This window comes from Colias philodice, chromosome 26 (assembly GCF_061535455.1).
Source record: "Colias philodice isolate Cphi_HAF_F1 chromosome 26, ilColPhil1 Martin Lab GWU primary, whole genome shotgun sequence".
Taxonomy (NCBI): domain Eukaryota; kingdom Metazoa; phylum Arthropoda; class Insecta; order Lepidoptera; family Pieridae; genus Colias; species Colias philodice.
Window position 1 is genome coordinate 3,707,560 of NC_143111.1, and position 18,812 is coordinate 3,726,371.

The 18,812-nt window shown below is 31.9% G+C and overlaps 1 protein-coding gene across 1 annotated transcript in view; it reads right to left on the reverse strand.

Moving 5' to 3' along the window:
• The window catches only part of Gycalpha99B (guanylate cyclase 1 soluble subunit alpha 2), a 76,039-nt gene that overhangs the window by 14,885 nt on the left and 42,342 nt on the right, over positions 1-18,812 (reverse strand). Inside the window, exon 7 of the mRNA XM_089711186.1 lies at positions 13,859-14,037. Coding sequence (XP_089567312.1) covers positions 13,859-14,037 — 179 coding nt within the window. The remainder of the gene's footprint in view (positions 1-13,858; positions 14,038-18,812) is intronic.

Below are 18,812 nucleotides of genomic sequence, written 5' to 3' on the forward strand. Positions count from 1 at the left end.
CTGAACCGATTATAATGAAATTTGGCACACATATAGAGGGTAACTTGGATTAACACAAAGAATAATTTTTATCCTGGAAATCCCACGGAAACTATGCGGGTTTTTCTTAAAAAACGCGGGCGAAGCTGCGGGCGGAAAGCCGCGGTGCTAGTAGAATATATTATATAACATTTATTTCATAACAATTTTCAAGTACGTCTCGAGCTTAAAGACATAAATACACCAACATTTATATCAAAAAATATTTCATCACAAGAAATACGCACTCAATTTAAAATCCGATATCTCAAAGCGTATAAAAATAGATGATTGATAAATAGAATTGTACTTATGAAACTTGTCAAGCGTGACAAGTTGGGATTGAGAGACCCTTGTTACGATGTGTTGGACAAACATCTGTAATCTTTTATAGAACTACGAGTGTCATAATCTGAGAGTTTTTGTTCCACTTCTGACAGTCGTTATTGAGAAGTTGTATTAGTACGGGAGCTAGTAACGTTTTAAAAAAAGTCATTTTAGTATAGTTGGATTTTTAATATACTGTTTCTCTTGCTATTTCGGTTAGAGTCTGGGCTGTCAACGTCGCTACCTCCTATACGATATTGCTTGGGAGTTAATTTTTTGCCGATGATACGGATTGACGATTATATCTCTTTTTACTATGCTATATCTCGCGTTTTTGAGCGATGTTTGTAGTAGTTTTAGTGTCTACGATTTTAACTTACTTCCAACCTTTCTTAATAGAACTTTGGTATATATTACGATTATTGTACCGATAAGTTAGCCATAAATAAAGTATTTTTTATCCCGCTCTTGTAACTAACTCCACATAATATTTTATTAGGATATCGATTATTTTTAAACTTTCAGTTTCATGACATAACTATATAAAGACATACGAATAACTGTGCTTAAAAGAAGAAAATAGCTATAGCTATAAAATAGCTAAGAATAATTATTATCCCAGTATTTATCCCCATTAAAAGACTGGCATTGACCACAAACTAAATAAACAGAAAAATAGAAACTTCCGAGCTTTACACAGCTAAATAAACTCGAGGTGCGAACAGCCATTAGGTCACTCTACACTCCACAATGTAAACAAATTAATTGCTTCAAATCCACTCATTGTGACGAACATTCTAGAAGCCACTGAATAAAAAGAAAAAGAAAAAATTCAGGAACGAAAGACTTCAATTGAATTCAATCACATTTCAATCACTCATTCAACAATTCGTTGTATAATTTGAAAATATCTGCCGATAAACTTATACTTACATATAAATTTCAAAATTGTATAGTAAGTATACATATTTAATGTTGGCATACATTAAACCCATTGATATTAACTTTTTCTAGCATACACATATATATATAGCATACACTGTGAATGACAAACTCATGATATAAAAGTAGTTAAATACCGTCTTTTTAGTACAATATTTTTACACACAATATTTTCAAAGTCTGAAACATAAAATAAATGAAATCCAGCAAAAGAAGCGCTTTCTTACCCCTTACAGAATCCACGTTTATTTGGAAATAATTAGCTTTGTAAATAGCGTTGTCATTTAAATATTTTAGTAAGTATATTTGGAGTTTTTCTTTGTAGTCGAGGACATGTCTCCCCGCAAGCGTTTGACCTAAATCCTTTTCAGCACCTTTGTACGAAAACTTTGAAATATTAAATCGCTACATAAGGACTGACAAACAGACTGGCTTCGGCTATAGTTGGGATGTTCTTGGAATTTTCGAGAATTTCGGGTTTAGCCAAATCATTAAAATTTAGTACTAAATGTATCATTTGTGAGTAAGTAAAGTGTCTATTCGAAGTACATGACGACTTTATAACTTTATACAATAAAATTTATTAAAAGAGTTCGAATGTACAGATGAAAAACGTGATAACAAAGGGATTGTATTCTTGCACTATATTTTTAAATGTATTTTCCTTTCTTCCTGCTTTCTTCAAAATTTGAACCCAACAATGTCTAGTAACTACAAATGTTAAATAATGAATTTTGCTTAGTCTGCTATTTTCAGTATTCAATGACTCCATTTTAAGCCTTATTACAATTCATTGAAAACATGAATTATTGTTAGTACCTATGAAGTCTTTTAGGATAAGTAAATGACGTAAAACAAAAAGATTTTTGAAGGTTTTAGGTTTTACGATTACTAGTAAAACTTTAGCCAATGCAATAAGTGCATTAAAATAATAAACAGCACCATACAAGCCTAATTTCGAACATTTTTGATACAATCTGACCCACTTACGATTTTATCGTAACAAAGGCACGAATAAAATATTTTTAAAACTTACAAGGCTACTGAAACGGGTTTCTCCACTGCAATGCGTAGTTTCTCGAAGGAAATTTTTATATAACTGCATAATACATTGTACAAGTGTAATTTTCCTTTTCAGTATGAGTTAGTATGAGTTAGTAAGTTCAGTTCAGTATTATATCTTAAAACTACATTTTTGAAAGTAGTTGGATGAAATCTTATAATTTAAGTCAGGGAATATTTAATGTCGATTTTTAAAGTTTCCAATCTAATTTTAATTTTCATGATGTTCTTAAATTATTAGTTTTTCTTTTGAACAAATCCTCTGGCAAACATTCTGTTATTTTTTTCTAAAGGATAGTGTTCTACGGTATACATACTAGATGTAGCAATGATACAAAAACTACAACAAAGCGTCGAACATTCGAAGAAAAAACAGTTCGATAAGCCATAAATTGTAACACACAAAAGTGAGAGGACCTTTTAAATTTATCGCCAATACCAATACGGTATGGCATTCTCTGCTTTATGTGCTGAAATAACACGATAAATAACTTATACAGATACACGACAATCGGATAAACGATGTTTTCTGTATTCTTATTACTATAGGGAAAGATTGACAAGAAGATTGTTTGTTATGAAGATTAGTTATGTTACTCAACTGCGCAGAGGAGGATTATGTTTTGCGTCGATGTACGTACTACCTGTATCGTAATACCTATATCTATGTGCAACCATGCAATGTATACGTTTTATTAAAAAGGTGTTTTGAAAAAGAAATAGGAGAAAACGCAGACAAACCGTGTCATGAAAACACTAAAACAAAACATAACAAGGTTGACATTTAGAAGCAATTATATCATAAAAACAGCCTGCTAAAGGTTTCCCTAATATTTTTTTTTTACGTATTATTTTCGTCTTTACAGGAAGGGGAGTATTTGAAATATGCACCATTTATGATTACTTACCTCATATTTTAAAAGCGAAATAGGCCATTTTTCTGTAAATTTTAACTTTACAGGCGACATTTTAAATGGTTGTTATACGTACTCATATTAATATTGAAACAAGAGTTCTTAAAGTTTTATGATATAAATTACTTTAGTGTATTCAACAAACAACACAAAACATAGTTATATAGTTAACAATAAACAGGATATTAACTTCACAATACTTCTTATTACTTAAATATAAATAGGTACATGTATTTACATCATAAATCATAATTACAATAGCATCACAAATAATATTAATATTTTAGACATTTCAATGATAAAGGAACTAGTTTTTATGCCAACAATCGATATACGAGTCAGGCTTCTACCCCAATATAAGACAGAACATAACTCAATGCGTTTGGAAGGGATCCAATTTAAATGTATTTCTGAAATGTTTAGGTTATGCAAATTATGGGGCTATAATATGTAATACGGCAATGGCCTGTTTTTGGATTGAATATTAGTTTTGGAATATAGGTTAACTTATTACGTTATTATAGCGTTTAAATGGCTAATAAATTATTTAATTCTACTTTTATTCATCCGATAGCCGAATACATTCGAATTATAAATGCAACTAATAAAAATAATAATCATCAATCGGAATATCCCATGGATACTAATCACATCCTTCTGCATTTTATCAAATAACATAAAAAATATAAGAGATAAAATATGTGCGTAATTTTATTACAAGAAGTCCTATCCCGCAATACAAAAATTCAACAACAATTAGATCTAAATTCTCAAGATAATAAAGGTCAAATTTCCATGCACCGTGTGTATTAAAAACCAACCAATGTTTACTCCTACTACTTGAACCTAATTGACTTGCACAAATCACAGTTAACGACTCATTGCGATCTTAGCTCTTAAGAACCCGCAAGTGTGGTAAGATTTAGCACTCGCTTCTCGAAACTTCCAAGTACATTTAGTTCTTTTGTTTTCGGTAATGAAAATGTAGCATTTGCAGGGTTTTGACTTTTGAAGCAGTATGTGTTGAGTAGATTTGAATGTTGAGCTAGTAGTTTCATGGTAAGTGTAATTATTTATTGGTTTAAGAAATTAAGTTGTGAATAGATTAGCTTGTTTGGATATTTGGGCAATTAAATTCACAAATGAGAAAAAATAATCTGAACTTATTGAACAGATTCAGAACAGAGAGACCGTTTAGTTTTACATTTATCCAATGAACGTAAGTAAATAATAAAGTTAACATTTTTTTTTAATAAAATTAGGTATGTACAAATTTAGAGTTAATGAATTTCTAATAAATATTCTGTCCCCAAAAATAAAGCTATTGTAATCGATAGAAATTAGTAAATTGTTACAAATATTCAATACAATAATAGAAATATACACTGTACAGATTACCCAAAGATCTCACATAAACCATATTATATCTCAAAAACCAATTGATTAATTAGAACAAAACCTAGATCGTCCCAATATAACCTTTTGACCCAGACTCGATTTAGGTTAGGTATACCTTCACACGACGGCTAATTTATCAACAGTGACCTATAACGAATACTTCACTATAGATAGTTTATCTAGTCTAAATTCATGGACTAATTTAAGGCTCCTGCAATGTTGGGTACAAAAATATTTTAAAGACTCTCTAGTGCGATGTCAATAGATGTTATCAAGTATGAAGATGTATGCGTTTTGTCTGTTTGCCTTTTTTTTCGGTAGCGTTAATCACTGGAAATTTTTCTTACTGTTAACCCTACAGTAGTCGCGTGGTCTACACGTGTAATCCAGTGATACAAAATTGCAAATTTGTAAAAATCTAATAGTTCTAGTTATTTCATCCTTCGTGTACTCTAAGTTGAATAATTGCCGCATGCACTCAGTGCAACGCGGAGAGTCGGGTTCGCGTGGTTGTGCAACAGGAGCTCCGCAAAATTCGCGGTCTACGTAAGTTTTATGTTGTGACTGTTTCATTTATTTTTTAAAAATATTATAATGTTGATTTTAAAAATAATGTTACAGACTTATAAATTATTAATTTTATAACGTATTTATTTACAAAATGACCTCACACGTCACTTTTAGATACGCGACTACTGTAGGGTTAAAGAAGTATATAGAGCAACATACAAGAGACATTTTATAAACTAGCTCAACCGACATGCTTTTCCTGTGTGCGAGCTGTTAAACGGGAATTTTTGAACGCATGTTACCGTGACTGCACGAAATATAAATCATTACGTACAGATCAACACAGTCGCGGATAGTTTACGGTTGTATCTTTCCACATCGATCCTTACCCCTTCAGGTACACCTAACCCTGTTAATTCAAACAGCTCAACACGTGTCTGCAAATTTGTGCCCAAAACCAATCTACATAAAGCAAATAGTCCCTTACAAGATTGTGAAGTGGGCAAGAGAGGGGTACACAATGCATGAGTGCGGATTCGATACCTGGACAAATATTTTTATTCAATTACATCGAGGCGTGATTGTTGAATTAGAATGTTTGAAGAGTATTGGAATTGGATTTTACAAGGTCTTGGACAAATACGTTAAGTTTTGTTAGTAGTAGCTAGTTCGCTGGGATTGCCTTACAATTCAAGATAAAAATCAGTTCATTTTTCAAAAATATTTAGCGATTTTTTATCTGTTTGGTTGGTGTTTAATAAAATATTAGTTAATTGTAATAGAAGTGTAAAATATTTTTGATTGTGTTTACTCACTATCCATATTTTTATTTAAATTAAAATATTTTTTAGTGGTATCCTATACACCTATCGTTATAAAAAAAACATTTAGAAATAAACGCATTTCTTCATTGCCACCGCAAACTGTCTTTTTTTATTGACAAAAAATATACCGCTAAAGTTACGAAAAACTTATTCTTTACGCTCAAGACAGTTAAATAACAATGTAACGGATGACAAAACCGATTTATCTTATGAGTAATAAATTTTAAAAACATGAGACAGCTACCAATCCTCACTGCGCCATGAAATGTTGATAAAATTGTATTAAATAAAAAATACAGTTAGTAACTTACAGAACATAATATGTAGGACTTTGGAAAGGAAAATTCACAAAAAATATAATAATTTACAATTTATAAATACATTCGGTAGTGGGAATATAACTCCTAATCTCAAAGTGAATTGCCAGGTACTCTTTAACATTGTTATGTACAAATCAATGTAATTCCAAAAGTAATATATCTACCTACCAATCTACATATTCATTCATACTATAATATAATCACACTTTGTCAAAAAACTTAACATACAGAATTGTATGTTATTACATTGAGTCCTACAATAAGACTAAAAACAAGTTTCTAGAAATAAAATAAAGAATACGAAACACTGTTAGTCTTTTTATTTTCAAGACGCAAGCAGTAACAATGCGTGGAAAATTCTTTTCCCTAAAATATCACCTCAAATATTTGCCTAAAGCCGTATCAGTAAAATTAATAAAATAAGCGACCTGCTTTTAAGAGAATTCAAAGAAATATTTATTCCATTCTGCGCTCGAATTTTAATAATGTCGTATACATTCCTTGTTCCGTACATTTTTTTGTTGTATTCGAAGTATTTCGCATTGTATAATAACTCATTTGTCGAATAATTTCTGTTAAATGTGTTATATGTTGACATGCAGAACATACTTCTTAATTTACTTTATTTTGCGCACGACTTCTCCCGCGTAGTCAAAAGAAAACACCTTTTCGTGGGATTTACGAGACAAAACTATCATGTGTCCTTTTCACGTCTTAAATTATATTTTTACCAAATTTCATCCAAATCGGTACAGTAGTTAAGGTGTGAAGAATTGACAGATGAACAGAGTCACTTTCGCGCTTATAGTATTTGTAAGAATGTGCTATTTTTATAATAAAACTGGTCAAAGAAGTAGAGTAGGCTTTTAGTGCCTGATATTTTTATTAAATAAGCACCTTCAAGCAATTCCTTTTGTAGTTTATAATTTAGAACATAAACAAGACAGTAGATATACTATGTTTTCCTTGGGAATTAAAGAACCCATTAAAAATGATACTTTTCAAGCAAACAATGTAATAACAAGACGAATTTGAAACATGACTACAGCTAATGGGCCTTTACAAAATTGTTTACGCCGAAATATTCGAGAGATCACAACGGCTTACGAAAATTTATTTCAAATTCCATTCTCTTTGGGATATTAACTTAGTATATAGAAACGTGTGGTTTTGTGAATCGTGTTTGTTATTATATTATACACGCCTGAAGCTTCCTTTGATTAATGCGGATATCTTGGCATTAATTTTGAGTGAATCTATACATTTGTTTTGAGATAAAGTCTCAACAGATATTATATTTTACATCCGTTTCAATTTATTACTATATTCCACAAGCAAATATTCCTTAATCATTTCTATTATCTAAGGATATATTTCTTACTAGTGGTCCGCCACGGCTTCGCCCGTGGTACATATTTCGCAATAAAAGGTAGCCTATGTCCTTTCTCGGGTATCAAAACATCTCCATACCAAGTTTCATGCAAAATGGTTCAGTAGTTTAGGCGTGATTGAGTAACAGACAGACAGTCAGAGTTACTTTCGCATTTATAATATTAGTATGGATAGAATATATTTATTTCACTAGGTATATTAAAACGGACAATGATTCAACGTTTATTTTTGTAGGTGAAAAAGGTTGCCACGGCTTCGCCCGTGGTACATATTTCGCAATAAAAGGTAGCCTATGTCCTTTCTCGGGTATCAAAACATCTCCATACCAAATTTCATGCAAATTGGTTCAGTAGTTTAGGCGTGATTGAGTAACAGACAGACAGACAGAGTTACTTTCGCATTTATAATATTAGTATGGATAGAATATATTTATTTCACTAGGTATATTAAAACGGACAATGATTCAACGTTTATTTTTGTAGGTGAAAAAGGTTATAGTACAATATACAGGTTTAACTAATCTACACTTTTTATGTTTACAACTTTGACCAGAAAGTGCCCAATGTGAAATATTGACTATTTGCAGGTGACGATTTTGAAGTAAAATTTAAATTTTCTATTCGATTTCCCTTACCTAACATCAAATAGCAATCTATACTAATATTATAAAGCTGAAGAGTTTGTTTGTTTGAACGCGCTAATCTCGGTAACTACTGGTCCGATTTGAAAAATTCTTTCGGTGTTAGATAGCTCATTTATCGAGGAAGACTATATTACGTCATCTCGCTAAGACCAACAGGAGCAGAGCAATGCGGGTAAAACCGCGGAGCACAGCTTGTACATAATATAATAAAAAGTATATTAGTTTGGTATATTATGTTTATCATTGAAACGTAATCCACAAAAGAAGTTTTCCCATAATTTAGGTTTAGCTCTTTGAATAGTAAGTAAATGATTGCGAAAAGTTTGGAATGTTTGGGATATTGTTATCGCAAATAATGAGTTTCTGTACTTAATTAATGTGTAGTTTCAATTACTAATTCAATATACGTTTTGAATAGCTCTAGTATATTTATATATCAGAATATATAATATTAATAAATAATATTTCTTTAGTCCGCCAGTTAATTACGATGTAGTTTTGATCATAAATTCTGAATCTACAACCGATTGAAGAAAAGCTTCGATTAAACTTGTATTTATTTTTAATCTTTGTTACACGGCCTTTGCCATTCTTTATAAGAACAAACTCAAACTTTACATGTGGTCCTTATATGTATAAATACTAGCTTTCCACCCGCAGCTTCGCCCGCGCAGTCAATGAAAAACCCGCATAGTTCCGGTTCCCGTTTGATTTCCGGGATAAAACCTATCCTAAAAAAAGTAGCCTATGTCCTTTCTCGGGCATCAAAGTATCTCTATACCAAATTTCATGCAAATTGGTTCAGTAGTTAAGGCGTGATTGAGTAACAGACAGACAGACAGAGTTACTTTCGCACTTATAATATTAGTATGGATTATCGAAATTGATTCAAAGTTTAGAAGAAATACTTACACAGATGATATTTTTTTTGATCAAATATGGGTCTCTTGTTTTTTAACCTCATTATAATATTATAATAATATTTTATCCTACTCCTACTAATATTATAGTTTGTGAGGATGTATGTGTATGTATGTTTGTTACTTTTTCACGCAAATACTTCTGAATCGATTACAATGAAATTTAGCACACATATAGAGAGAGTAACTTGGATTAACACATAGGATAGGTTTTATCCCGGAAATCCCACGGAAACGGGAACTATAGGGATTTTTCTTTGAAAACGCGGGCGGAAAGCTAGTATTCTTCTATTATGTAAAATAAGTGCTACTGATCATTCTATTCTGTTAAGTCTTGATAAATGGGACGAATTTTCTGTACAAACGTTTAAAATGAAATAATAAATTTGATCCAGAAAGGTACGCAGTAACTAAGTTGACAGGCGTCGCGGCGCTACGCTTCGTGTGACGTGGACAAGAATAATGTCGATAAAACGTATATTTTTTTTACAGAATCATTAAAAAGAACGATTTTTAATAATTTTACTAGTGTGTGCCCTTGATTGCATTTATAATGATAGCGGTCATTATAAATGCAATCTAAAAAATTCTTACGCATTTGAAAACACATCAAGATAGGTACGTTGTCTAAGAAGAATGGATACTTAATATTTATTTTTGAATTTTCTTTATTATAATATTTTCTACCCAAATTTGTATCAAACAATGAATGAATGACCGTCAAGACGCATAACATCTCAGTCTCCCCGTGACCACGCTCGCTGTAAAGTGTTCGAAACGTCGGGAAAATAATAGAATGAATAAATCGCGTTTAAAATCCGTTAAAAAGTCTTTAATTTCTAATTGTATCAAACAAATTAAAAATTTTAGATACTAAATTCAGCCACACGGTTTTTAAACTTTATCACACACTTTACCTAAATAAAAATTAAAACGCGAGCGAAGCGAAAGCGGGTCCGAACACAGTTCGCGAACAAACCCAGTAACGCTAATTCAGTTGATTTATAATATAAATTATATTCCCTGGACAAAGCGGGTGCTCATTATAAAGGAATCCATTTTTAAGGCCGTAATTAAAGTTGGTAATGTTTTGGAAAGTTGGTCCGTGCACAAATTTTGCATTAATTTTTGCTTTCGCAATTTGGCTTTTAAATTCTGTACTTTATTAATGTCATTTACGGTGTATGTGCTAATATTTAGGTACGACATTTACTTTCGGATTATAAAAACACCACACAATATTAATTATAATCTAATACATATTTATATGTATTTACAACTGCAGGTAAAAATGATTTCGTTTAGTAAGTGTTCATTTTAGTGGTTAATCTATCTTTAATTAACTTTATTGTTCATTCAATAAACTGATGAATTAGAAACCAAATATAGACTCTAGAATCTAAAATACAAAATCAATCACCAAATTAATTAAAACCATAATTATTGATACGCAAATATTGTAGCCGAAATTCATACAAACACCACACCACATTCCGTAGCGGCTACTACCGCATCTACATAAACTGCTATAAATCTACTCCCTTTGACCGCAAATGTTAATGGCAACGCAACTTTTACAGAAATGAAAATTATACCACAGTATACAGTATACAGATACAACCAGTAGGGAAACTTCATACAAACGTTTGAAATGGGACAACCACAGGACAGTTCTCTAGCATAATATTATGATAATATACACAGATACATATTTGGTAAAATTAAATTGTAATACTGATATGTTTTAAAAGAGCAACTATGGAGTTTCTTGCCGGTTCTTCTCCATAGATACTGCTTTCCGAATCGGTGGTAAATGTAAAAAATATGCTTTCAAAAGTGCTTCTCGAAGAAGTCTATAATTGAATAAATAAATGTTTGAGTTTGAGTTTGAGTTTATGTGTAACGCACACAAGCAAGCGTGTTTACGAGAATCGTAAGGGTATTATGACAATTGACAGATATAAGAATACCCTTACGATTCTCGTAAACACGCTTGCTTGTGTGCGTGAGCCATTTCGAATGTTTTTATGAAGTTTCCCTACTGGTTGTATCTGTATTCTGTGATTATACGCCGTTTCAAATTCCGGTAAGCGAAATTGGCAAACATCCAAATTTCTATATTTGTAACCAATATTCGGATAAGCTTTAATTTAATTTCATGCCGTAATTTTCGTGTATAAATATTTAGGTTGCAGTTTTTAATGAGATGATTAACTGCTGGTGAATTTTGGTAATGCTTGCTGAAATAATGATATGGTAGCGCAAATTTGTTTGAGGATAGCATGTAAATTGATTGTTGCTATAGTACGAACTTGCAATGTAGGTAGTAGGTATTTTGAAACGGTAGAAGCGTAATGTAAGTTAAACTGTGCATTGTAATTCATGATATTACTGTATTTTCATGTGTTAAAAATACCCAGATCTAATAATGTAGTAAATAAGTGGATAAGTTTCTAAGCAAATGATCAAAAAAACTAGGCATTGAGATTATAATAATATATATTGTTGTAGTAAGTAGTGTAGTGTAGTTAGTGTTATTTCTGCCTAAAGCCAATTAAAATTTTACATATCTAACATATCATATCTAATAAATTTAACTCTCCTATTAATATCTAAAGCAAGATCTTGAAGATTGCAGTGCAACAAACATACATTCATGGTCGGTAAACATTTGTGGGTTAAGCGAAGTGAAGCGCGGTTAGTTTAACGATGGGAGTTTCCTTGTTAACGTTTCAGGCTTCAGCTAAGTACCTTAGTTACAAAAGATATCTAGTTTGGAGTTTTAATAAATAATTAGTTTGGCCAAATGCTAAAGACATTTTCTTGTTTGACTAGTTTATTATTTAAGTTTTTAAAGAATAGAAAAAAGAGCGTGTGTGCCGTATACACGTGTCAGAAGTGAAACTTCTTTGGCAATATTCAAAGATACCAAAATCGTCACCTTACTCCATGACGAAATTTTTCGATCACGAGGCGGGATTCCAACAAGAGTAGAAAAAAATGTTAACAGTAATAATTATAATAATTTTCATCATAATATAATCTTTACTTATACTTATTACTTATAATAATATTATAAGGAGGAAAGGTTTGTCATTATGTATGTATATATGGTTTTCACGCATAAACTACTGGACCGATTTCATCTGCATCTTCATCTTCACTGCGCAACATAGACTATATTGCATTTAAAAAAAAATTAGAGATCCTTACCAAAAATGCAATAATGTAACCCAAGGTGTAAAAAATTCCTTAATAAAAATTCTGTCATCGCGTGCGCTGCGGAATCTATTCCTTGAAGTACGAGGATGGTTCTTATGAAAAAAAAAAGACGGGTTGCACTCCGGGAGTGCCGGCAGAAGTGAAAACTTGATTATTAACGTTGAGCATGTTTGATATCCATCCGTCTTACGCTTTTTCGATCAGGCCACGTGTCCTGACGCGAGTTTAAGCTTTTATACCCATTACAGAAAAAGTGCTCAACGCCGCTAAAGAAGTTTTCACTTCAAAAACGTAAACATGTAGGTATCACGGGCGAAGCCAGGGCGGACCGCTAGTAGACATATAAACTCAAACATTATAAAAACTTCATTGTGTAGGTAGATCAATCACATTATAAATTAAAATAAAATAATATTAAAAAGTATTCATGTTTCCATTGTTATGTATGATTTTTCACATCAATTATTATTCTTATTGCTTATCTTACGCACGTTCACATTGCGTGGTCAATTATGAGCTCGGAAGAATAGATTTTTTATTAATTTTATAAATAAAATAAAATAAAATCATCTATAATTGCATAAATGTGGTTTTACTTGTTCTTATACTTATAAATTGTACTAAATTCGCCAATTATATCGACATGCAAATGCTATAAAAATAGCTCCGCATAGTTAATTAGAAAAAAGTATAAGCATTAATAACAGTAATTGTAATAATCGTTTAGCTCAAGTTCCATTTATTCTAATAATACTTACTATTATTTTGTGTCAATTATTTTAGTTTTTATATTTATTCTTAAACATGTTCAGATACACATATAAAAAGCAATTATAAAATTTATTTGATTGGTCAGTGATATTTTTTTAATATTATGAAACCGCACACATATTAGAAGAACCCAAAGAATAATTTATAAAAATAATTACTTACGCATAATCTTGTCTAGTCTAACCAAACATTGCTATTTGCGACAAACGGGTTGGCTATGATGTTTAATCAGCGCCGTTTAATTAATGGCCTAGGCTTTTGATTACCTAAATGATAGCAAACCGTATCGTTTTACGGCACATTTACTTCAAACGAACATAGAGCTAGAGTTAGAGCAAGAGCATTCATTCGTGATCTTTTAGTGTAAACGATAATTCGTATTCACTGTTATTCAGTATTTACATTGCATAAAATCTTTTTGAACGCACTTAGAACCACGAAGGAATGCTCTACGCCTGTTTACACTAAAATAATTTAACATAGTGGCGTTAGAACTTAGATCATTACTCAATGTATGATATTCGCTCGTTTGATGAAAATGCACCGTGATACAACGGGGCAGCAATAAAAAAATTAAACAAAAGTTTTTACTAACCTCAGCCAGCGACGCAGAGCCAGGCACTTTCAGACAGAACATAAAGGGTGTGTTCACACGCTTCAGGATTTCACGAAAGTCCAGGGGCACGCTGCGCGGACGCAGCATCCTGAAGTACGTGCTGAGAGCCGAGCCGTGTGAAGATAGGTGCGAACCGAAGAGGCGCATGAAGCCTGCTCCTGTATGATTTAAATAATTATTGCTAGATATCCCGCGGAACTAAGTAAGGTACCTAATCAATCTATATGTAACGGTGGAAACCTAAAACTTTCGTTTTCAAAAACAAAATTAGCTACATCGGCGCAGCCGTTCTCGAGTTTTAGCGAGACATCGTATCAAACTTTCACGTTTATAATATTAGTAAAATGAGATGTCTCTTTTTGGGTTATCTACTGTACATATTTAATACCACTAAATACTAAAAAAATGTACAAAGAGCATCAACTTCAATAAGAATACTGCCACTGAATAATAAGACGCAAGAGAAAATGAATGACATCTTACTTCAAATAATATGTACCTTTGCATTCAGAATAAGGTGCACAAAGTATGAACCTTTGTATTCACTGCTATTAGAACCAATGTTTGTTTAAGTAATTATATTTTTCTTTTCAATACGACCATAGTAGGTACTATAGATCAATGCTAAACTTAAGATATTAAGTTATAAATAATAAATAAATAAAGTTTGAACGGCAACCAAAGCTAATTTAAATTCTTTAAGCAGCTTAATATAAAATAAGATATAAAATCCGACGCAAAAATTATATTAAACAGATCATTTTTGAAATCCATCCCGTTTCACACAATTGAACAATTCCTTTTGTCAAATAATTTATATAAACGGAGCCGAATTAAACAATAAGGTGATTTACGAAAGCCCCGTAACTTCCAAATCGAAAGATCGCTTCAAACACTCGCAAATCTCATTTTAAACCCGTATTAAATCATCTGAAGTTGAGCCTATTATAATTACTTGAATAAATCGGGAGGAACTGAATTTCAAGTTTTCGGCCGTCGTATGTTTATTTGAAGAAGATAATAATTAATAACGTTACATAGTTTAATAGAAAACTTTGTCATATATGGCACATGATTTTTATAACTACATGATTTTATTGAGTTCAAAATTAGTATAGACCTACTATAATAATTATAAATTTGCTTCGCTATTTTAAACCTTCAGTTCAGATCTTCTAAGATGTCACAATCAACGTGTTATACTGAACTTAAATATATTTTATTTGCACATAAATAGAGTAACATGGTCATACGCTTTTTCTTAAAAATCTCTACGATACTAATTAACCAATTAGGTATGGATTTCTGTCATTGACTTAATTCTGTAGCTAAAAGTAACAAAAACACAACGCCAGTTAAATCTGCACACTAATTCCCTCACAAAAATAAACACAGTCTCTAATGGTTGAGAGTCCAAATATATTTTTTTCTGTACAGTTTGAAAAAACAAGCCATGAAATCGTGGAAAGAAGTCCCGGGACCCTCATTAAGAGAATTGCGGTGTCGCAGGGTCTGAGAAAATGGACTGTAGCAAAAACAGGCAAGTGACGTCCAAATAAGAAATATATCTTACTTGCTAATGTTCGCTCTAATTATATTGGGACGTTTCATATTCCTTTTATATGCTTTGAGACTTGTATCGAGAGTCGTGGAATGATGATGAAGTGGTTACGTGGAATAGAAGAAATTGGTTATTTTGTAAAATTGTGAGGTACGCGGTGCCTGGACGCTTATGGCTACTTCCATACTAATATTATAAATGCGAAGTAACTCTGTCTGTCTGTCTGTTACTCAATCACGCCTAAACTACTGAACCAATTTGCATGAAATTTGGTATGGAGATATTTTGATACCCGAGAAAGGACATAGGCTACTTTTTATTGCGAAATTGTACCACGGGCGAAGCCGGGGGCGAACCACTAGTACGCTATAATTTGTTATTATTTGTGCTGATCTTATAAACATTATTTTCAAATCGAGTTTATGGAACATTTATGCGCTTTTAATAAGATGAAGATTTGGACAATATTTAAGTATTTAAAAGATAAATAGATATTACTCTTTCAGGCAAAAATAGATATTTTCAGACCAGAACATAATATAACTGTAATCTTCTAGATCATTAGCTGGTCTTACATAAAGCGCTGAATTTTTCTAACGACCCTTCTAGATAACCTTTACATTTGGGGTTTGTAAAGGAAAATATAAAAACAGAATTTGGCTGAATATTGAGGTGAAACTTCTTTATCGGGGTTGGACAAAAATTTTGTGTAACATTTTTGCGTTACGCCGTACGCGTGACATTTTTGCGTTACGCCGTAGGCGTGACATTTTTGCGTTACGCCATACTCGTGACATTTTTAAGGTCATAAAGAAGTTTCACTTCTTACGTGTGTACTCTAGTACACGCATACATTTTTTTTATATGAGATGAGGTTACGTTGTGGTCTACTGACTTTTATTATTCGAATTTTGTGTGGAGTTATTTTATCATGATATTTATCGAGTGAAAAGATGTTATGAAAAATAGGCAATACATGTTATTAAAACTCCATAGTAATAAATATTATTAATGTTAGTGTAAAACTCTAAAAAGGGAATAACCAAAGGTTTTCATTCTCATACGGCATTTTGACACTTATGTGGGAAATCTATTTAATTTTATTTAAACCTAGCTTTCCGCCCGCGGCTTCGCCCGCGTTTTCAAAGAAAAACTCGTTCCCGTAGGATTTCCGGGATAAAACCTATCCTATGTCCTTTCTCGGGAATCAAAATATCTCTATACCAAATTTCATGCAATTAGGTTTAGTAGTTAAGGCGTGATTGAGTAACAGACAGACAGTCAGACAGAGTTACTTTCGCATTTATAATATTAGTATGGACTAGCGGTCCGCCCCGGCTTCGCCCGTGGTACATATTTACGTTTTCTCTACATAAGAACCATCCTCGTACTTCAAGGAATATAATAAAAAAAGAATTATCGAAATCGGTTCAGCCGTTCTCAAGTTATGCGCTTACCAACACATTTTGCGATTCATTTTTATATTATAGATTTGAGCTATTAATTAAATGAATTATTGGTGTACCAATACGTGTATATACAATACTATTATAACAATTTATTCACATATTATGTGGTATGTTACCACTGTTAAAAACAGTATTTTTTGTTCTCAAGTAAACCCCACAGAACGCTCCAATGACATTTTCTGAAATTCAATATCTTAAAGGGTAAATTGGGGTGGAAATTTGTTTATAAATTTCGTTATTTTCGACGCTAAATTAGAATATTTTGGAGCATACATTTGTGGCATGGCTGAAAAAATATCTTATGAATGAAGCGTTTGAAATAGAGAGAGTAAAGTTAGTTATAGAATTAAATTCGATATCCAATATTGGAGAAAATGCTGTGTTCATGTTTAGTTTTGTAGTTTTCATATTTCTAATTTGAACAGAACATGCTTTGCTTTATTTGAGTGTATCGAATAAATATTGTTAAATAGCAAACTATGCCTACACAGCATGTCCTTTCGATAAATCATGTAACTGAAAGTACCGTTTCATGCGGGCACATACAATTTTATCTTTTCACCCCTTTTCATTAAAATAAATTTACTTATAAATAAATTCATTAGGGCCTTAATCACACTAACCGAAAGAAAAGCGATAAATCTCTAGCTCGTAACAATTTAATTCAGCTATAAAGTTGACGGTGTAAAAAGTGCTAATAAGAAACCTATCACGCAATTCATTTGGCCTGGTTTTATTCACGTGGTAAAAACTTTAGTACCTATTATACATACAACTTTTAAATTTTAAATCATTTGCTTATTTTCCGCCGTTTTATTAGTGCCGCTATTTGAAATAACACCTTAATTTATATTATTTACTAGCCGCGCTCCACGGTTTCATCAGCTCCTGTTGGTCTTAGCGTGATGATATATAGCCTATAGCCTTCCACGATGAATGGGCTATCTAATACCGAAAGAATTTTTCAAATCGGACCAGTAGTTCCTGAGATTAGCGCGTTCAAACAAACAAACTCTTCAGCTTTATAATATTAGTATAGACTCCCACTAAAGCGACTTGGACCCCATATAAAGTTTTTAAGCTATAATCCATCACACTAGCCAGATACGTGTAGACAGATTACAAACATAATTAAACTTTTCGGTTCTTAGATCATGCCGATCCGGATTATACTAACACTAATTTAAACTATTAATGATAACAAATTATTTGCTAGAGATATCTGATATTAAGTACACTTTCGGTATAAATTCTATATTATAATCAAGTAACTCCCAACAAAACCAATAAAATTTTTGATTATTCAAATTTCGTTTCGCTTTTATCAAAGTGATGATGAAATAAAATAATACACGTAAGACCATTTTTTATAAAAAAATAGCTAACCGCTCGCGGCTTCGCCCGCTTTGTCTAAAACCTAATAAATTATATACTAAAACCTTAGATCATTAAGTAATGGATGGAGCACGCTGGCAAATGTTCTAACTAAACTTTCTGCCGATTTTGGTGCGGGGAGGGTAACTCACACTTTGAAACACAATCACACATTCACAAAAATAATTTGTGTCTTTACAAACTCAAACTAATACAAAATTGGCAGACTAGCATGTTTTTGCACACATACATCGATTACACAGAAAAATCTCTGTACATACACGTAATAATACAATCGCTCTAAAAAAAACCGCATTAAAATCCGTAATTTTAAGCATACAAAGAGATATAGGGACAGAGAAAGCAACTTTGTTTTATATTATAACGAAAACGAAATAATAAATTGTAACGAAATCAATTCATCTCAACCATAAAACTCCGTGACACAAACTAGAGTCAACATTGAAAGAATACCCCGTAGTATTAGAATTTAAACATTGTTGCAGTTGGAACTTTATTTAAAGCTGCA